Consider the following 22523-nt stretch of genomic DNA (forward strand, 5'->3'; position numbering starts at 1 on the left):
ATCCCTCTTCTGCTTAGTTATTATCGACAAAGAGGAGCTGAAGGAGGAAGCCGCGAGCTGCATTCCATTTTGTCCCTAACCTGTCCGTGAGCTGAAGGAAGAGGCAGGAAGGAACAGTGAGCAAGCTCCACTCATCCTGCACCTCCATTTGCAACTCACTTCCCGACTGCAACACCACCAGCTCCATTGACAACCACAACCACTGCAGCGTGCGTGAAGCCGAGAGGAGGAAGAAAAAAATTGCAGATTTCTGTGCGTAGGATTAGCGAGTGTCTGAGGTAAAAAAAAATTCTGGGCTGATTAAGTTAAGTTATAGCAGAGGAAGTCCTATTTGAGGTTGCATGTGATGTTTGAGCAGGTGGTTGATGGATTTAAGTCCCTAGAAAAATTTCTGTTCGGTTAAACGGTGAAGCCGAGAAGCTGATTTGATACCTCAGCTTTAATGTGTTTTCCTGAAGTGATTTGAGCATGCAATGGTGATTAATTAACTGAATCTTGGATGATTGTTATGATTAGGGCCATGCATGATAATTTTGTGTGATTGGATGATGAAATCAGGAACCTGGGAAAAATTCTGATGTAGTGAACTGGGATTGATGTGAACCAGAAATCTGAAATGCAGTTGTAATCTATTTAAATCTAATAATCTGAGCATAAATGCAATTAGCTACATGAAAATATGATGTTTAAGCTAATTACTGGTAGATAAAGATATACCAGTGCTTGCATGCACTGATTGTGTATACGGATGATGAACTAAGGAGCTTAGAAAATTCTGTTTTGTTGAGAATGATTCTGCCGAAAGAATGGTTTGGAGATGCAACTGAAATTCTGTTTTCTTGTGATAACCTGAGCACTCAAGTGTAATTAGCCGAGTAGAACTTAATGTTTATGATGTCTAGGACCCTACATGTTAATTCGATGAAGTTGATTGATGAATTAAGGAACCTAAGAAATTCTGGTTTGATGAAAACCTTCTGCCGAGACTAACTAAGAAATGACTTGCTTAATTTGCTTAAGTATGACAAGCTGTGGTTACAATCTTAACTATCCAAGTGAAGACGAAATGCTTAAGGGCCTGCATGTTGAGTTACATGATTGGACAATGAAACTAGGAACTTGGAAAATAAAATGAAAGCCGAAAAATTGGTTCATGAATAATCATATTTAGCTAGCTAATGACAAGAAATTTTAGCTTTGCATGTAGCTGAATTAGTTGAGCTAGAACTGAAAATAAAAATAAGATGCAACCGGATTTTTGTGCAGCTCAAACCGAGAACTTGATCTGGAAAACTTATAAAAAAAAAATTTCTGGACTGCTGAACTGATTTTCCAGATTAGCCGTTGAAATTGTTTTGGGAAATTGCTTGGGTATTTTAGCATGAATTTGCTGGAACGTGTTTGATTTCCACTTGGTTAGGTGTTTGACTAATTAAAACTAAAGGATTAAGCCTTGCATGAAGTGTTTTGGTCCGGCTAATCTAGAAACAAAAACAAATAAGAAAATCTGCTGCATGCAAGATTATCCAAGAAAAGCCGAATGAATTCCTGGATTTTTGGGATGTTTGTAGTTGTTAACTGAATTTGATTTTGAACGAGAGATGTTAATTACCTAGCTAAGTGGTGGCATGTTGAATTTGAGTGCCTAATACCCTGTTTTGGCCAAAGAAAAGTTGGAGTTAAGAACATACAATTTCTGGAAATTTCTTTGTAAACTGCCGTGAATTTGAACCTGGAAATTTTGAAGATTATAACAGTTGTTTAAATTCAACTCTTGAACTGGAAATGTTCATTGTTTAGCTAAGAAAGTGTATGATGAAGCTGAGAGCTTAATAGCATGTCTTAGCCACGAAAATTGTGAATTTATAAACAACGAAGTGCTGGAAATTTTAATGACCGAAAGGTTGAACTGAATTTTTTTAAAATGGTTCCTGGAATCTTTCCTTGGGGTATTATGAGCTCAAGACGCATGACAAAATGTACACGTTAATCTGTGAAAGCTGTTTAGCAATGAAACGTTTTGATATCTCGAAGGATTCAACCAAAAATGTGGGTGTACAAATGCTGGAAATTTTCCTTGTGGTTGCTAAAGTTTGAGTAAGAATTTCCAGCTCGATTGTGAAGTTATTCCTTGGGCCTTAATGATTGGAAACACATGGAAAATGTTGATGTTAATGATTGTGGTTTGACTCTATTGCGTTCATGAAATTCTCAAAGAGTTAGATGTAAGAAGGTATTTGCTAAACGTATGCTTAAGCCTGGCTAGTGAAACAGTTTCTATTCGTATTTCAATGCCTGAAAAGCTAATGGTTGAAATTGTGGACAGTGGGCTCTATGAATTCCCACTTTTGAGTTAATGGTTGAGTTATTGGAAATTGGCTGATGGTGGGCTCTATGAACTCCCACCCTGAATGGATAACTGAATTTCTGAAATTGTTTAGAAATCTGTGCTACTATTTTGTGAAACTGTGAGTTGATATAAGTACTGATTACCAAGTGCTAAGTATTGACGCAGCCTTGGTAAATTTTCCTGTTTATGCTTAGATATAAATTTGTTGGAACACAGGGCTAAGAATTGAAGAGCTCTAGTGTTATTACCGTTTAAATTCTAATGGTGCAATATTGAGAAAATGTGATTTTGGATTGGAATCGGAAATGTGAGAAGTTGTACCGACCTTGTGACTCCAAGTAAACGCTTGACTAAGTAAATGAAAAATATTTTGCTTTAAGTCTCGAACGGTACAGATTTAGCATCGTATTGCTAAACATAGTGTCTACTATTTTTGCCTTAGAAACTTGGGCAACATGACTTTTATTCCTTAAGTTAGACTAGCCTTATCAATTTGGGAAAAAGATCCTTCCAGACTCAAAACCTTAGTTTTGTTCCGAATTCCCTCCTTCTTTATAAATCGTTTAAGGCTAGTCGGAACTAAGGAAAATTTGAAAGGTGAAACTCGATCACTTTGGTTTTAAACGTAGCAACCTGCTTGGCAAGAAGAAAAGAAAAACCTTATTCTAGCAACATTTTTCAATAGACCTTACCCTAAAGCCTTAGCAAAGATTTTGCAAGCACCGCCACTCAAAGGAACTTTTTCTCAAGGTATACTTCTAGCCTTGATATTAAATATCTTGCCGACTTATTTTAAGAAAATAATAATAGTATTTTCTTCGAGGAAAAGTATTCCAGGAATATTATAAGAAATATTGTACGGTTCTCACAAGCTTGATTCCAAGTAAAATATTTTGAGAAAAAGTAAACTAGCAACATGCTAGAAAACTCTACATGTGCAAGCCAAAAGTTCCAATAGAAGACTTATGGCTTAAATTCTGATATTCTAGGATTTTACGAGGACGCGGAACTCGATCCTCAATCCAATATCTGAACTTCACTCTTGGTGAGTGTCCCTGCTTGTTCTATGTTATGTGGTTAAGCGCTTTATCAATTCGCTATGTGATAATTGCCAAAATGCAATAAATGATTTTGATCCATCGAAGTGAGCAGTGTGTACTTTATCGCACTAGCCGTTCGAGTGGTGACATGTGTGAAACATTTTCTAATGAATCTAAATGTAGTTGCGTCGCTGGGTGAATCCCTCGACATCTGAATCCAACTACCATAACATCTGAATCTGTGAATCTAAATGTAGTTGCGTCGCTGGGTGAATCCCTCGACATCTGAATCCAACTACCATAACATCTGAATCTGTAGTTGCGTCGTTGGGTGAATCCCTCGACATCTGAATCCAACTACCAAAACGTCGTTGGGTGAATCCCTCGACAAATTTATTACGGGTATATCTCGAGTATACTGCGTCGGTAGATGAAGTTTGGGCCCAAAGCAGAGGTATGAACGGTGACGGGTTAGGATTAAAATAAGTATATCTACATGGAAATTAAGTAGGGAAAGTTGACGGAGGGTCAACTACGATGGTATCTGATCAAGCGTGGAAAATGGCTCCTGAGAGCCCTTGTATCCTACCTTGTGTTGTTACACGCTTTCCTGACTGTTTCGATTTGATTTAAATTATTAACCGCTGTTTGATTTATGTGATTGCATGTTTTGGGGCACCACTGAGCTTTAGCTCACCCCACGTATTTGTTTTCCTTAACAGGTTCTGGAGACTGAAAGCGCTGAGACTTATTCATGTTTCTTTTCTTCTCGTATGGGATGTAACGAATATTATGGCTATTGTGTAGGCTTGTATTGTGTTTTAACTTGAATTCTGTACTTTTACTTTTGGATAGCCGCTTGAAGCTGGAAAATGTGTAAACCCTATTTCGGAGGTTGGATAATATATTTGTGTTTGTGAATTATGGATTGATGTATCTAGATACGAACGACCTTATTCCTTGGTTCTAGAGCGTGTGATGTCTAAGGGCCATAGATTGGCGATTTTAAGTTCCTTGTTGTCTCTGAAGCAAATGTGGTAGATGTTGACTTATTTTGAAAGGAAGCGACATTGTAATAGTTAGGCTATTCTTCGATAGGATTTGGGTTAGTGTGCGTGCGTGAGTCCTGGCGAGAGCTGGGCAGACGGCCCGCCAACCCTTTGGTTCGCCTCAGGGGGAAGTGGGGTCGCCACAGGTGGTATCAGAGCCTAGGTTAGAAAAGCTATTCAAGAGACTTAATAGATGTGTTAGAAACCCTAATCCTCTCTAGAAATAAGAATGGAGACCTTAGTTATACGTTAAGTGATATCCGATCCAATTAGCTATTTAAGTTCTAATCTTTAAGTTTTGATCATTTTGTAGGTATGGAAAATGGAAACGGACATGCTAACGGGGGTAGTGCGGCTAATGGACATGCGGAGCCGCTTAAATCCAGCTCCTACAGGCCACGAGGTGGAGGAGCTCATATACGTTACTCACCTGCTGACAGGCACCCTAGGTGCCAGTGCCGAGCCATGTACGCGTATCCCAATGAGCTAGTGTTATCCTTAGACGATGAGCGCCACCACTTGAGGGACGCTAACTCCATCCTGATCCAGGACGTGGAGGAGCTGGGTATAATGGTGGATACTCAGTTTGACCGCATAGCTGATTTAGAGGTTAGGCTCACTGCTAAGCATCATCTACTGGAGGCTGCCCGCCTGGAGATAGAGCGGCAAAAGGCTAGGGCTACTCGATTAGCAGAGCGGATGCGTGATAGGAGCGCAGGCATCAGGGCTGATGCTGCGATGATGATGGATGAGGCCACCAGTTTTATTCAGGGTGGTGAGCAGGCAGGGGCAGAGGAGGATCCAGAGGAGGATCCGGAGGAGGACGTTACTCCTGATAGCCCTGCTAAGGGTTAGATTAGGACTCACCTGGTTACACTAGACATAGAAGGCTAGGCAAGGGACATTAGTTATGTCATCAAGTTTTGTCTAGGTGGATGACTTACCTTTGAGGCACTATATCCCTAATTTTTGTATGAGGGATTATCTGTATGTATTTTGCTAGTCTATGTGCCTTACTTCTGGAAATGTTCCAACTTGTTATTTATATGAATTTTATGTGGAATTATATGTTAAGTGTTTTATTTATCTTTTCTCTATGACCATATTGATTTTATTTACCAAAAAGAATGGTAATAATCATAAATAAATAATACTCTTGCCTATTTGACCCATCCTTCCGAAATAGGCATATTTAGAATATGGATCGCCAAGTGATAGGAAGGAGCCGGGGAAGACCCACTAGACAACACTCGGAAGCGGGTGGTGATAGGGAACCCGAGGTCGATCAAGACCAAGGGCAGGAAGGTGTGGCCGGAGACCGGGTGGCTACCGCAATTGACCGTATTACTGAAGTTCTCGAGCGATTGACTGATCGCCAAACCACTGAACCAGTGCATCAACCAGGAGGCCCAGTTGACTCCGATGATCGAGCACTGGAAAGGTTTCTGAAATTTGGACCTCCCAAATTTTATGGAGGACCCGAGCCGGAAGTGGCCGAAGGCTGGTGGGAGAGAATCACTGAGATTTTCGCCGCCTTGAACTATACCGAGGAGCGAAAAGTGACTTTTGCTACCTTTCAGTTTGAGGGAGCTGCTCGCTCCTGGTGGAATCTAGTAAGGGTTACATGGGAGACTAACCATACGCCAAGGACTTGGGCGAACTTCACAAGGGAGTTCAATGCCAAATTCCTTCCACCTCTCATTCAGGAGAAGAGAGAGGATGATTTTATTAGATGCAAACAAGGGGCGATGAGTGTCGCCGAGTATGAAGTCCAGTTCACAAAGCTGTCACGCTTTGCACCTGAGTTGATAGCCACCGAGCAAAGGCGTGTTCGGAGGTTTGTGCAGGGTTTGAATGTGGAACTACAAGAAAGTTTAGTTGTTGTAAGGATAGATACCTTCGCTGAGGCTGTTGAAAGAGCGCAGCGAGTTGAAGTAGCCAGAGCTCAAGTGAAGTCTTTTCAGTCCAAGAAAAGATTTGCTCCTAGCAGTAGTCGGGAGCCGACTTTTGGAAATGCTCCACCGGCCAAAGTGGGCCGAGGAACTAGTGGAGTGAATAGTTCTGGAGCACCCCGAGGCGCCCAAGCAAGAGGACATGGGGCCAGGAATGCAGGAGGACGAAATATTGGAGTTAGAGGGGGACCAATTGGAAGAGGACAACCTAGGAATCGGCCGCAAGGGGGTAGAGCAATAGTTCCTCAAGTGACATGTGCTTATTGCAAGAAACCTGGTCATTCTATGGATAGTTGCTGGAAGAAGCAAGGAAGGTGCTTGAGATGTGGAAGTAGTGAGCACCAAATCTCAGGATGTCCAAAGGTGCAGGAAGTGACTCCTCAGAAAGCTAGACCAAACACTTCTGGAGGGAGCCGACCAACAGTTCCTGCCAGAGTGTATGCTATAGATGATCAACCCGTACCTGATTCCTCGGAAGTTGTGGAAGGTACACTTCCAATTTTTCATAGATTAGCTAAAGTGTTAATTGACCCTGGTGCAACGCATTCATTTGTAAATCCATCTTTTATGTCTGGAATAGATGTGCAACCCGTTAGATTACCCTTTGATCTTGAAATTAGGACACCCATGGGTAATAGAAAGGTAATCACTAGCTTGGCCTATAAGAATTGTGAATTCTATATCGGAGAACAGAAAATGCTAGTGGATCTGATCAGTCTGGATATAAAAGGTTACGATGTTATCATAGGAATGGATTTCCTAGGTCACCATCATGCTAAGCTTGACTGCCGAGAAAAAATAGTGGAATTTTGTATACCTGGAGAAGCAACCCTGAGGTTAGATGTCAAAGGTAGGTTAGCATCTTCTGCTATGGTCTCGGGAATACGGGCAAGGAAAATGTTATCTAAAGGAGCTCAAGGTTTCATAGCCTTCTTGATTAATACTCCCAGTGATCAAGTAAAATTAGAGGATGTACCCGTAGTACGGGATTTTCCGGACGTCTTTCCTGAAGAATTAATGACTTTACCACCAGAGAGAGAGGTAGAGTTTAAGATCGACTTGGTGACTGGAACGGCTCCAATTTCTAAGACTCCGTACCGAATGGCTCCTGCTGAGCTTAAGGAGTTGAAGGTCCAATTACAAGACCTGTTGGAAAAAGGTTTTGTGAAGGAAAGTGACTCACCATGGGGAGCACCCGTTCTATTTGTTAAGAAAAATGACGGGAGTTTGAGGCTATGTATCGATTACCAAGGGTTAAATGAGGTTACTATTAAGAATAAATACCCTCTACCGTTGATTGATAGTTTGTTCGACCAACTGCAAGGATCAGTGGTCTTCTCTAAGTTGGATTTAAGGCAAGGGTATTACCAGCTGAAAATTAAGAAGGAAGACATACCCAAGACTGCTTTTAGTACAAGATATGGACATTTTGAGTTCGCAGTCATGCCTTTTGGTTTAACTAATGCACCAGCTGCATTTATGGATTTGATGCAGAGAATTTTTAAGAAATACCTGGACCAATTTGTAGTAGTTTTCATAGATGATATTTTGATATACTCCAAGACTCAGGAGGAACACGTTAAACACTTGGAGATAGTATTGCAGATACTAAGAGAGCATAAGTTGTATGCAAAATTCAGCAAGTGCGAGTTTTGGTTAGAAGAGATTTCCTTTTTAGGGCATAAGGTTTCCAAAGATGGAATTGCCGTGGATCCGGCAAAAGTTGAAGCTGTTATGAATTGGAAGCGGCCAGAAACTCCAACTGAAATCAGAAGTTTCTTGGGTTTAGCAGGTTATTATAGGCGATTTATCCAGGATTTTTCGAAGATTGCAGGACCTATGACCGAGTTAACCAAGAAAGGAAATAAGTTTATCTGGACTCCAAAATGCGAGTCAAGTTTTCAGGAGTTAAAGAGGCGTTTAACATCCGCTCCTGTTTTGGTGTTACCTGACGGAGACGAAGGTTATGCCGTGTACTCCGATGCCTCTGGAGAAGGTCTCGGATGTGTTTTAATGCAAAAGGGTAAAGTAATTGCTTATGCTTCCAGGAGATTGAAGCCTCATGAACAGAACTACCCAACTCATGACCTAGAGTTAGCAGCGGTGATTTTCGCCTTAAAGAAATGGAGACACTACTTGTATGGAGTGACTTTTGAGGTTTTTACAGACCATAAGAGTCTCAAGTATTTGTTCTCCCAAAAGGAACTGAATTTGAGACAAAGGCGATGGGTAGAATTTTTGGAAGATTATGATTGTTCGATCAACTACCATCCAGGAAAAGCAAATGTGGTAGCTGACGCTTTAAGTAGAAAGGCCCAAATAGCGGGGTTGATGGTTAAAGAATGGGACATGCTAGAAGAAATAAGTAATTGGAACCCTCGCTTGGAGAAATTGAAGATATTATTTGGGAATCTATCTCTGAAATCACCATTACTAGAGCGTATTAAGGAGGCTCAGGAATCGGACCCGGTGATTCAGAAGAATTTGGAGAAAGTGCAAAAAGGGGAAATTTTAGATTTTAAATTGGGATCTGAAGGTGTATTGAGGTTCCAAGATCGTATTGTGATTCCGGCAGATGAAGAGATCAGAAAAGAAATTTTGGAAGAATCACATCGATCAAAGTATACCATACATCCGGGAGTGACCAAGATGTATCATGATGTGAAGAGTTTATATTGGTGGGAAGGTTTGAAAAAGGATGTGGCAGAGTATGTACAGAAATGTTTAACTTGTCAACAAGTAAAAGCAGAGCATCAGAAGCCCTCTGGTTTGTTGCAACCGTTAGAAATTCCTGAATGGAAATGGGAACACATCACCATGGATTTTGTAACGGGACTGCCTAAAAGTCAAAAAGGATTTGATGCAATTTGGGTAATAGTCGATCGACTCACTAAGTCTGCACATTTCCTACCTGTGAGCATGAGTTTTTCATTGGAGAAATTGGTCAAGTTGTACACAGAAGAGATCCTAAGGCTACATGGTATTCCAGTGAGTATCGTGTCCGACCGAGATCCAAGGTTTGTCTCGCGTTTTTGGCAGAAATTCCAAGAGTCTTTGGGGACCAAGTTGAAATTTAGTACTGCGTACCATCCCCAAACCGACGGGCAATCGGAAAGGACAATCCAAACTTTGGAGGACCTGCTGAGATCGTGTATATTGGATTTTGGAGGTAAATGGAGTAAATATGTGACCTTGGTAGAATTTGCATATAATAATAGCTATCAGGCTTCGATTCAAATGGCACCTTATGAAGCTTTGTACGGGAGAAGGTGTCGATCTCCGATTCATTGGGATGAAGTTGGAGAAAAGAAGATTATAGACCCTACAGCCATACCTTGGATAGAAGAAGCCCAGGAGAAGGTGAAACTAATTAGAGAAAGGCTTCAAATTGCCCAAAGTAGACAAAAGAGCTACGCCGACACAAGGAGGAAAGATTTGGAGTTTGAAATAGGGGACAAGGTTTTCTTAAGAGTTAAACCCTTGAAGAGCGGAGTAGTATCTAAGAAAGGTAAGAAACTGAAGCCAAGGTATATCGGACCTTTTGAAATTTTGAGGAAAGTTGGGAATGTAGCATACCAGCTGAAATTGCCTGCAAGCATGGCTAAGATTCACGATGTATTTCACGTTTCCATGCTTAGGAAATATTACCCTGACCCAAGCCATGTGCTGCAACTAGAAGGAATTGAGGTGGATGAGACGTTAAGCTATGAAGAAGGACCAGTCAAGATTTTGGAAAGAGAAGTGAAGGAGCTAAGGAACAAGAAAATTCCTCTGGTAAAAATGTTATGGAGAAATCATGGACTTGAGGAAGCAACCTGGGAATTAGAAGAGGAAATGCGGAGGAAGCACCCCAATTTATTTCCTTAGAAAGAATGAATTTTGAGGGCAAAATTCTTGTAAGGAGGGGAGGATGTGAGAACCTTGAATTTTGCAGAAATACCAATGCTTACTTCGACTTCACTTTTATTTAGCCTTCGTATTCTTTAAATCTTTTCTGGTATTACTTTCACTCGCTTTTAGATACTAGTGCATAATCCCTTCGTAATTCTTGTTCTAATCTACCACGTTAGTTCATTTGTTGTAAACAAGTATATAAAAATAATTTTTGTGTGCAAAATAACATAACGGTGCTAACTATTAAAGCACTTAGCTTTGCTACACTAAGTTAATAATTCTTGAGTTATATTATGTTTTCTTGTTTTCAAATAAGTAGTTAAACACACGTTATAAATGAAGAATGATATAATTTCCCTAGACTATGAATTTCTTAGTTTTACTATACTAAATTAATATCTTAGAGTTAAGAATTAATTCTTCGTACTAACATATTAAAATTAGGATCTTAATTTCCTTGACTCAAACAATTTAAAGGACAACCAATCGATAACCTTAATTTCCTTAAAATAAATTCCAATTAGTACTAACGTTAAATGTTAGATTTTTATAACAAGGTCAAACTTGATTTTAATAAGTTAATAAAGTACAAATGTTAGGAACCTTAATATTAATTCGTAACCGATTATATTCGATAAAACGGTTTCGGTATATTAGTGTAGAATTAGGCCTTCAAATTTCAATTGGTGATAAGTATTGGATTTAAGTTAGAATCGAGATTTTCTTGAGAATTAGAGAGCAAGTGAAAGGACCAAACTACCCTCCACAATTCCACAAAACCTCCACTATACCACAACCTCACCATGCTCGGCCAAACATTCCCTTGTTCAGCCTTCCATTGCCGCCCACTTAACCAATCAGACACTCTCCAATTCCATACGTAAAACCATCTTCACACTCTACCAAATTCTAGCCACAAAACACATACATAACCACGGCACATCTCAGTCAGTCCCATTCCATAACTCAGACCACAAAACACATCCCTCTTCTGCTTAGTTATTATCGACAAAGAGGAGCTGAAGGAGGAAGCCGCGAGCTGCATTCCATTTTGTCCCTAACCTGTCCGTGAGCTGAAGGAAGAGGCAGGAAGGAACAGTGAGCAAGCTCCACTCATCCTGCACCTCCATTTGCAACTCACTTCCCGACTGCAACACCACCAGCTCCATCGACAACCACAACCACTGCAGCGTGCGTGAAGCCGAGAGGAGGAAGAAAAAAATTGCAGATTTCTGTGCGTAGGATTAGCGAGTGTCTGAGGTAAAAAAAAATTCTGGGCTGATTAAGTTAAGTTATAGCAGAGGAAGTCCTATTTGAGGTTGCATGTGATGTTTGAGCAGGTGGTTGATGGATTTAAGTCCCTAGAAAAATTTCTGTTCGGTTAAACGGTGAAGCCGAGAAGCTGATTTGATACCTCAGCTTTAATGTGTTTTCCTGAAGTGATTTGAGCATGCAATGGTGATTAATTAACTGAATCTTGGATGATTGTTATGATTAGGGCCATGCATGATAATTTTGTGTGATTGGATGATGAAATCAGGAACCTGGGAAAAATTCTGATGTAGTGAACTGGGATTGATGTGAACCAGAAATCTGAAATGCAGTTGTAATCTATTTAAATCTAATAATCTGAGCATAAATGCAATTAGCTACATGAAAATATGATGTTTAAGCTAATTACTGGTAGATAAAGATATACCAGTGCTTGCATGCACTGATTGTGTATACGGATGATGAACTAAGGAGCTTAGAAAATTCTGTTTTGTTGAGAATGATTCTGCCGAAAGAATGGTTTGGAGATGCAACTGAAATTCTGTTTTCTTGTGATAACCTGAGCACTCAAGTGTAATTAGCCGAGTAGAACTTAATGTTTATGATGTCTAGGACCCTACATGTTAATTCGATGAAGTTGATTGATGAATTAAGGAACCTAAGAAATTCTGGTTTGATGAAAACCTTCTGCCGAGACTAACTAAGAAATGACTTGCTTAATTTGCTTAAGTATGACAAGCTGTGGTTACAATCTTAACTATCCAAGTGAAGACGAAATGCTTAAGGGCCTGCATGTTGAGTTACATGATTGGACAATGAAACTAGGAACTTGGAAAATAAAATGAAAGCCGAAAAATTGGTTCATGAATAATCATATTTAGCTAGCTAATGACAAGAAATTTTAGCTTTGCATGTAGCTGAATTAGTTGAGCTAGAACTGAAAATAAAAATAAGATGCAACCGGATTTTTGTGCAGCTCAAACCGAGAACTTGATCTGGAAAACTTATAAAAAAAAAATTTCTGGACTGCTGAACTGATTTTCCAGATTAGCCGTTGAAATTGTTTTGGGAAATTGCTTGGGTATTTTAGCATGAATTTGCTGGAACGTGTTTGATTTCCACTTGGTTAGGTGTTTGACTAATTAAAACTAAAGGATTAAGCCTTGCATGAAGTGTTTTGGTCCGGCTAATCTAGAAACAAAAACAAATAAGAAAATCTGCTGCATGCAAGATTATCCAAGAAAAGCCGAATGAATTCCTGGATTTTTGGGATGTTTGTAGTTGTTAACTGAATTTGATTTTGAACGAGAGATGTTAATTACCTAGCTAAGTGGTGGCATGTTGAATTTGAGTGCCTAATACCCTGTTTTGGCCAAAGAAAAGTTGGAGTTAAGAACATACAATTTCTGGAAATTTCTTTGTAAACTGCCGTGAATTTGAACCTGGAAATTTTGAAGATTATAACAGTTGTTTAAATTCAACTCTTGAACTGGAAATGTTCATTGTTTAGCTAAGAAAGTGTATGATGAAGCTGAGAGCTTAATAGCATGTCTTAGCCACGAAAATTGTGAATTTATAAACAACGAAGTGCTGGAAATTTTAATGACCGAAAGGTTGAACTGAATTTTTTTAAAATGGTTCCTGGAATCTTTCCTTGGGGTATTATGAGCTCAAGACGCATGACAAAATGTACACGTTAATCTGTGAAAGCTGTTTAGCAATGAAACGTTTTGATATCTCGAAGGATTCAACCAAAAATGTGGGTGTACAAATGCTGGAAATTTTCCTTGTGGTTGCTAAAGTTTGAGTAAGAATTTCCAGCTCGATTGTGAAGTTATTCCTTGGGCCTTAATGATTGGAAACACATGGAAAATGTTGATGTTAATGATTGTGGTTTGACTCTATTGCGTTCATGAAATTCTCAAAGAGTTAGATGTAAGAAGGTATTTGCTAAACGTATGCTTAAGCCTGGCTAGTGAAACAGTTTCTATTCGTATTTCAATGCCTGAAAAGCTAATGGTTGAAATTGTGGACAGTGGGCTCTATGAATTCCCACTTTTGAGTTAATGGTTGAGTTATTGGAAATTGGCTGATGGTGGGCTCTATGAACTCCCACCCTGAATGGATAACTGAATTTCTGAAATTGTTTAGAAATCTGTGCTACTATTTTGTGAAACTGTGAGTTGATATAAGTACTGATTACCAAGTGCTAAGTATTGACGCAGCCTTGGTAAATTTTCCTGTTTATGCTTAGATATAAATTTGTTGGAACACAGGGCTAAGAATTGAAGAGCTCTAGTGTTATTACCGTTTAAATTCTAATGGTGCAATATTGAGAAAATGTGATTTTGGATTGGAATCGGAAATGTGAGAAGTTGTACCGACCTTGTGACTCCAAGTAAACGCTTGACTAAGTAAATAAAAAATATTTTGCTTTAAGTCTCGAACGGTACAGATTTAGCATCGTATTGCTAAACATAGTGTCTACTATTTTTGCCTTAGAAACTTGGGCAACATGACTTTTATTCCTTAAGTTAGACTAGCCTTATCAATTTGGGAAAAAGATCCTTCCAGACTCAAAACCTTAGTTTTGTTCCGAATTCCCTCCTTCTTTATAAATCGTTTAAGGCTAGTCGGAACTAAGGAAAATTTGAAAGGTGAAACTCGATCACTTTGGTTTTAAACGTAGCAACCTGCTTGGCAAGAAGAAAAGAAAAACCTTATTCTAGCAACATTTTTCAATAGACCTTACCCTAAAGCCTTAGCAAAGATTTTGCAAGCACCGCCACTCAAAGGAACTTTTTCTCAAGGTATACTTCTAGCCTTGATATTAAATATCTTGCCGACTTATTTTAAGAAAATAATAATAGTATTTTCTTCGAGGAAAAGTATTCCAGGAATATTATAAGAAATATTGTACGGTTCTCACAAGCTTGATTCCAAGTAAAATATTTTGAGAAAAAGTAAACTAGCAACATGCTAGAAAACTCTACATGTGCAAGCCAAAAGTTCCAATAGAAGACTTATGGCTTAAATTCTGATATTCTAGGATTTTACGAGGACGCGGAACTCGATCCTCAATCCAATATCTGAACTTCACTCTTGGTGAGTGTCCCTGCTTGTTCTATGTTATGTGGTTAAGCGCTTTATCAATTCGCTATGTGATAATTGCCAAAATGCAATAAATGATTTTGATCCATCGAAGTGAGCAGTGTGTACTTTATCGCACTAGCCGTTCGAGTGGTGACATGTGTGAAACATTTTCTAATGAATCTAAATGTAGTTGCGTCGCTGGGTGAATCCCTCGACATCTGAATCCAACTACCATAACATCTGAATCTGTGAATCTAAATGTAGTTGCGTCGCTGGGTGAATCCCTCGACATCTGAATCCAACTACCATAACATCTGAATCTGTAGTTGCGTCGTTGGGTGAATCCCTCGACATCTGAATCCAACTACCAAAACGTCGTTGGGTGAATCCCTCGACAAATTTATTACGGGTATATCTCGAGTATACTGCGTCGGTAGATGAAGTTTGGGCCCAAAGCAGAGGTATGAACGGTGACGGGTTAGGATTAAAATAAGTATATCTACATGGAAATTAAGTAGGGAAAGTTGACGGAGGGTCAACTACGATGGTATCTGATCAAGCGTGGAAAATGGCTCCTGAGAGCCCTTGTATCCTACCTTGTGTTGTTACACGCTTTCCTGACTGTTTCGATTTGATTTAAATTATTAACCGCTGTTTGATTTATGTGATTGCATGTTTTGGGGCACCACTGAGCTTTAGCTCACCCCACGTATTTGTTTTCCTTAACAGGTTCTGGAGACTGAAAGCGCTGAGACTTATTCATGTTTCTTTTCTTCTCGTATGGGATGTAACGAATATTATGGCTATTGTGTAGGCTTGTATTGTGTTTTAACTTGAATTCTGTACTTTTACTTTTGGATAGCCGCTTGAAGCTGGAAAATGTGTAAACCCTATTTCGGAGGTTGGATAATATATTTGTGTTTGTGAATTATGGATTGATGTATCTAGATACGAACGACCTTATTCCTTGGTTCTAGAGCGTGTGATGTCTAAGGGCCATAGATTGGCGATTTTAAGTTCCTTGTTGTCTCTGAAGCAAATGTGGTAGATGTTGACTTATTTTGAAAGGAAGCGACATTGTAATAGTTAGGCTATTCTTCGATAGGATTTGGGTTAGTGTGCGTGCGTGAGTCCTGGCGAGAGCTGGGCAGACGGCCCGCCAACCCTTTGGTTCGCCTCAGGGGGAAGTGGGGTCGCCACATTTTCTCGGTGACCGAGGGTAAGATCTGATAGGACATTTTGGACGTTATTTTGCATAATTCGATGAGTGTTCCTTGTTTGTTGTATTTTCTTGACTTCATAACTTGTATTATTGTTTGATAACGTGTTAAGTGCTTTCAATGATTTCCAAAATGAGTTTTCTAGGCGAGTGTGTACTTTATCGCACTCGACCTAAATAAATGTGAAATTTTCAAAGATTGAATGATTGGAACGTACTTGTGCATGAATGTAAGCCTTTTGGCTGAATTGGGCCCTACCCCTTATTACCGATCGACTCGAGCCAGAAGCGGACTCGGTCAGGCGATTTGGTGATCTGGGTGAACGTTTGGTATACTCGAGTATTACCTTGTAGGTTGGTGGAGCCTGGCCAATGCCCAGGAAGGGTTGAATGAAACGAACGAACGAGGGTTTTATTGATAAATGAAAAATGCATTTTCAAACGAATGAAGGAATAAGGGGAATGACAGGAGAACGAACGAATGAACGAACGTATCCTTTTCATGTATGACTTATTGTAAATGTTGTAAATGTTTCTTGACTTATTGTTTGATTTATGACTTGATTCTATGTTCGGAACCTCACTGAGCTTTTAGCTCATCCTTTTAGTTTTGTTTACCTTAACAGGGGAAGGCGAGCAAGGGCGAGAGCTCTGTATCGACTGGTTGGGTCTAGTTTTGGTTTTGTTTTGGTTCTCGCCCTAGTGCTTGGCACGGGCTGGTTGTATGATGACTTGAGAACTTTTGTATTCTCGACGGTTGTACTTCTTTCTGAGATAGCAATGTATATAAGTTTTGTTTTAAGTTTTGGATCCTTGTTTTGCTCTTTCTTGTGGTTCTATTTCTGATTTATGTGAGTGAACGACCGAATCCCGGCGAGAGTTGGGCAGGCGGTCCGCTGAACCCTCTGGTTCACCTAAGGGGAAAGTGGGGCTGTCATAGCTTCTGCCTCCAATCCGGCCTGATTCCGGCCGGATAGTGACGTGGCAGTCACTATTCATCTGCGGCTTGTTTTTGTTTATTTTATTTTATTTTATTTTTGCATCCGTCGAAGCGTCCCAACACTATATTATCATTCGAAACGATTTAGCTAGTGTGTAAATGACCTATTAGCCTTCGATTGGTTGTTTTCTTGGGATTTCTATCGCAAGTTAGGTGAGGTTGTGTTGTGTCTCTGTAGTCCTGGCGAGAGTTGGGCAGGCGGTCTGCCGAACCCTTTGGTTCACCTTAGGGGAAGGTGGGGCTGTCACAGTTGGTATCAGAGCCTGTTTCGCGTGGTCTCTGCGCGGAGTGAGCTTAGGCCGAGGGTTAATATGGCTTGATTATGTGAAGATGTGTAAAGGACTAAGTGCTCTTTTGAGCCTAAGTTATGACTCATGAAGGGTTATAGGTTTCAAACCTTTATCATGTTACTTGGAGAATATAGTTATGTATGTCAGGTAGAAATTTCAAATGTAGAAGATTTACTCTTGGGACTGGCCAACTCGAGTGGTGAATTATTTTATTTTGGATTCTTGTACCTGATTACTGTGACGACCCCACCTCCCCCTAAGGCGTACCAAAGGGTTCGGCGGACCGCCTGCCCAGCTCTCGCCAGGACTCACTCACTATCTTAATCGAGTCACGTACACACATCCATGAACCATAAATAACATTCCTAATTCAAGCTTATAATTTACATTAATAGAAATCGAGGTACAAAGTCTCAACACACCCAACTAGTTCAATACGTATACAATCCAAGTACAACATGTTCCATTCGAGGAATAGCGCGAGTACAAGACCAAAAAGTCAAAAGTCAAAACAAAAGGCTACGCTAGTCTTTTACAAGTCTCACGCGTCACTCGTACCCCTGAAAGGAAAACAAATGGAGTGGAATGAGCTAAAAGCCCAGTGAGGTTCCAAATAGCAAATTGACCATTATTTAGAAGTACAAGTTTTCGGTATAGCAAAGTAACAAGCATGAAGAGTTCATAAATGTGAGCAATAACACGTCAAGTAGCAATCTTAAAATGAGCGAGTGTAGAAGTTTTTCAAAAGCAACAATAATCCAATAAACAATATTCACTCCAAAGTATAAGGATACGGATGACTCTCAGGAGCCAAATTCCAGTTGCATTACCAGAAGCTTGATCACGTAGTAGTTGACACTCCGTCAACTTTCAAGTAAGTAACCAATCCAGTAGAACACCACTTACACGACTCTCCGTCCACCGTTCAAACCCCCAGCTGGGCCCAAAATTCTCAATAAACACGGGTGGTAATACTCGAGTATACCGATTAGTCGAGGAGATATCACTCCACTCGACAATACAAGAGACCCAGGGTTCGTTACCCAATCGACCAAGCCCTTGCCGGCTCGACTAGAGTAACTCGCCACAGGGTTTCTGGAATTCCAGGAAGTGCGCGCATCATAAACAAGTATATCAAGTCAATTGCAACAATAAACAAGTATATCACGCAAGGGCAAGTACGATAAAGTACACTCTTGCCCTTACAATTCACGTATATAACATGTAATCAGATTGGTCACGTATCAAGTTCAAGTATCAAGTTCAATTCGGTATTTGAAAGCACTCACCAAAAGATATAGTGCCTTTACTGGTCACTTTCAGGTTATACTCCGGGTTCGGAGTCCAAATCTGCGATAAAACTCAGTTTGAGAACTTTGAAACATGACTTAGATTCGAAACTTAAACGTTTCGTTCAATAAAATTCAAGAAATTGGAATTCACTTGGATGGTAGTCGTGAAACACTTGCTCACTTTTTAAACGGTAAAACTTTGTAACTTTTATACTTGAAATCGTCATGCGAGTGGAAAATACAAGGAAAACATACTTCGAGCAATCATGATTGCATTTCTTAAGGGTACAAGTTCGGCCAAATCCTTACTTATATACCTCGGAACAAGAAGACTCAAGTACCCTAGATGGTTCAAGCAGTAATCACTCTTAACCCTTACTCAAGTTGCAAGTAGTTCTCTAGTTTTCGAGCGTAAATTTGGGCAGCATGCCCCTTGTGTTTACCTAATTTTCCAGCCATTTAGGCTTCATTATTTTTCCTCAACCAAAACCCAACATCATAAATATCAGCAATTCAAGTCAAAAGCCGTTCCATAGGCTTAAGAATAGGAATTACAATAATAGCAAGTGCAGAAATACAATCTAGCACAAGGCAGATTTGACGTATGAATGCGGAAATAACATATCCGAGGCTACACTTATCGGATTGAGGCGCAACCTATGCCGTTTCGAAGCTAAGATATAGGGCTGTAATGTTCATGAAGATCACTTAGTCCAGTTCCTAATGTAGCTTAGTCAAATCCTCAAATTACAGAACCAAAATCCAATTTGTCGGCTGATTAACCGCCTTACACTGTAATGGTCATATCTCAGAGTACACAAGTCCGATTCAGGTGTTCTTAGAGACATTTTAAAGCTAAGTCAGAGTACCACAACTTTCATGTTTTGGTAAAAAGGTAAATCAGTACGCATTCTAGTGAAAAAACGTAATAAACTGGACAAACTGAAGAAACGGACTGCTGAGGAAAAACTTAAAATAGTAAGGGTATTTTGGACTTTTCAGGACCTACGTTACTCCGATTGAGCTGAAATTTTATAGGCACCTATAAAACACCATTCTCTACAACTTTTCTTCTTTAACCTAAGGCCAATTCAGCCTCTAACATGGAGCTACAAAACCGGACAGAAAAGAGGGCAAAATTTTCCAGATTCTGGAATTTCTAATTTTTAGTGAATCTTTCCTTAATTTCTTGGTCCAATCACTACCAAAACACCTTATAAAACCTTAATTGCAACATATAAGTATCATACAATAAATTGGGCAGAATTTCCCCAAACCCTAGTCATCAAATAAGAAAGGGGAAAACTTCTAAAACATGCTAATCATCCATGATTTCACCATAAAATCAAGTTGCCAAACTTAATTTAACAAAATTGAAAGCAAAACTTGGAGAGATAAGCTCTCTCACCTTGACTAGAGGTCACCAAGAGTAGCCCAAGCTTTCTCCTTCCAAAGTCTCACCACAAATCACTAACTAGTCACTCAAGAACAAGTTTAATCGGTTTCTTTTGTTTGATTCCTCACTTAGTTGTTGGATTCAAGTTGAAATGAAGGAGTTTTTCTCTTGTTCCTCCCCTCTCTCTCTCTCGGCTCTTATGCAGAAATATGGAGGGAAATGAAGCTTAGTTGTCTTATAAGAAGGTTGGAAAGATAAGAATTAATTCTAGCCACAAGTTTGTCTAACACTTGGTTGAATTACAACCACAAAATTTTCTCTTTCTTTCCTTGCATTTTAACCACTAAATTTCGGCCAATAGGAGAGCTAAGAGGGGGAAGATATTTTGCTCCATTAATGATAAACTTGTATGGCAAGAAAGTGGTGGTCAAGTGGTGCGTTCAATCGGTAGTGCGTGGGACCCGCCGGTTCGCGCCGTTTTTCTTAAAAACTCACGTACTAGTGTTTTTACTTCCCATTCACTAACCTTATATCATTGCTACTAATCACATATTATTTCTCACTTAAAAGTCATTTTTAATCACCAAATTGATCCTTGGTCAGTATCGAAAATTCATCCGGCGAAAAATCGCGAAAACCCTAATTTTGCTCAAATCTTGAAACCGAAGTGTAAAACCCTATTTCCAGGTTCATCTACACTTATTGTTGAACAATTGGGTAGTAGGGCCTTAATAAATAATAATTTTCAAATAAAAGGAAATTTTTAAGAAAACGTGAGGAATTTACAATTTCAATAATTAACATTAGGATCTCTAGTAAAATATGAGAGATTTAAGAATCCGTTTAGTCACAAGTAAACTAGGGTTTTTTTTATTAAAACATTAGGGTTTCTAGTCTTTTAAAACAAAATAAGGTTTTAAATCAAACCCGAAGAAATATACTTTAATATTTTCTTTACAAACAACCTCCTAATATTCGGGATGTTACAATCTCCCCTCCTTAAAAGAATTTCGCCCTCGAAATTCCAATAGGTACTAAGAGTCCTTCAAAGTCAGTCAGGTACTAGAAATCACTCCAATCCCTTATATATGACCTTATCATTTAGTAAAGAGCTAAGAGATAACCAAATAGAACATGCAAAAAGGGCTCAATTCACATAACCAGCCCTGAGTTGAAAGTAGAGTCTCAGATATTCGAAAAAATTTAAAACATGGCTTAGCCTCGAGTCGAAAATTTTACCCCTGGCGGTGCTTGGAAACACAACAGGCAAAGCCTCACCAGAGAGTTTTAGTTCAACCGCTACAGAGGAGTAGTAGCTGGTCTACAGCCACACAAATACGAATAAGTTCAAAAGCAAGGTCAAAGCAGGGTTCAAACATATAAGTTCAAAAGTAGGTTCAATTACTTCAAGTTCAAGAAGCAAGGGTACAAATAAGAACTCACTTGACTAGCCTATACCGAGCAATTCACATTCTCAAACAGTCACCGAATTCAAATCCACATATAGGTCATATTACTTATGTGTAAAAATCAAATCAGGTCCATTACATGTACGTAATAGCACACTCGCCAAAACAAGTTCAAGTTCCAAATGAGCTCATTTTAGTCTGTCTCAGACAGTTCAAGTATTGCAAACCCCTTTGATCAGTCCAATAACAAGGTTAAATGTTAGAATCATCCACGCTTTAACCTTTTCCATCAAAACTCACCTTAAGTGCAATCAAGATACAGACCCTTATTCTAACGCTCTTCCCTATGTGATACCCAAGTACAAGAATCCACAATAAGACAATTCACAACTCGAGCCGGCCGGTCCCAAGAGTAAATCATCCATATTAGAGATTCCTACCTGGCATAACTAACTAAGGTCCCAAACAATAGACAACTGTTCCACACTTAACAAGTCAATTCCCACAGTCCAAGAACCTTCTCCTGGCACGAGTTCGATAGGAGCTCTGATACCATCTGTGACGACCCCACCTCCTCCACTCGACAATACAAGAGACCCAGGGTTCGTTACCCAATCGACCAAGCCCTTGCCGGCTCGACTAGAGTAACTCGCCACAGGGTTTCTGGAATTCCAGGAAGTGCGCGCATCATAAACAAGTATATCAAGTCAATTGCAACAATAAACAAGTATATCACGTAAGGGCAAGTGCGATAAAGTACACTCTTGCCCTTACAATTCACGTATATAACATGTAATCAGATTGGTCACGTATCAAGTTCAAGTATCAAGTTCAATTCGGTATTTGAAAGCACTCACCAAAAGATATAGTGCCTTTACTGGTCACTTTCAGGTTATACTCCGGGTTCGGAGTCCAAATCTGCGATAAAACTCAGTTTGAGAACTTTGAAACATGACTTAGATTCGAAACTTAAACGTTTCGTTCAATAAAATTCAAGAAATTGGAATTCACTTGGATGGTAGTCGTGAAACACTTGCTCACTTTTTAAACGGTAAAACTTTGTAACTTTTATACTTGAAATCGTCATGCGAGTGGAAAATACAAGGAAAACATACTTCGAGCAATCATGATTGCATTTCTTAAGGGTACAAGTTCGGCCAAATCCTTACTTATATACCTCGGAACAAGAAGACTCAAGTACCCTAGATGGTTCAAGCAGTAATCACTCTTAACCCTTACTCAAGTTGCAAGTAGTTCTCTAGTTTTC

General features: G+C 39.5%; 1 protein-coding gene and 2 long non-coding RNA genes across 3 annotated transcripts; all 3 read left to right on the plus strand.

Moving 5' to 3' along the window:
- The first annotated feature begins 2907 nt into the window (after positions 1 to 2907).
- LOC140008035 (uncharacterized) lies at positions 2908 to 4239 on the plus strand. Its single transcript, XR_011815450.1, has 2 exons — positions 2908 to 3395; positions 4113 to 4239. It is a non-coding gene; the product is annotated as an uncharacterized lncRNA (long non-coding RNA).
- A 515-nt stretch (positions 4240 to 4754) lies between these two features.
- Positions 4755 to 10258, plus strand: LOC140008725 (uncharacterized). The gene is made up of 5 exons (XM_072053582.1): positions 4755 to 5222; positions 5636 to 6052; positions 6146 to 7654; positions 7886 to 9171; positions 10030 to 10258. The coding sequence occupies exons 1-5, from the start codon at positions 4755 to 4757 to the stop codon at positions 10256 to 10258; spliced, it is 3909 nt and encodes a 1302-aa protein (XP_071909683.1).
- A 3921-nt stretch (positions 10259 to 14179) lies between these two features.
- Positions 14180 to 15506, plus strand: LOC140008036 (uncharacterized). The gene is made up of 2 exons (XR_011815451.1): positions 14180 to 14662; positions 15380 to 15506. It is a non-coding gene; the product is annotated as an uncharacterized lncRNA (long non-coding RNA).
- The last annotated feature ends 7017 nt before the right edge of the window (positions 15507 to 22523 follow it).

The sequence above is a fragment of the Coffea arabica genome, chromosome 6c (genome assembly GCF_036785885.1).
Source record: "Coffea arabica cultivar ET-39 chromosome 6c, Coffea Arabica ET-39 HiFi, whole genome shotgun sequence".
Lineage (NCBI taxonomy): Eukaryota > Viridiplantae > Streptophyta > Magnoliopsida > Gentianales > Rubiaceae > Coffea > Coffea arabica.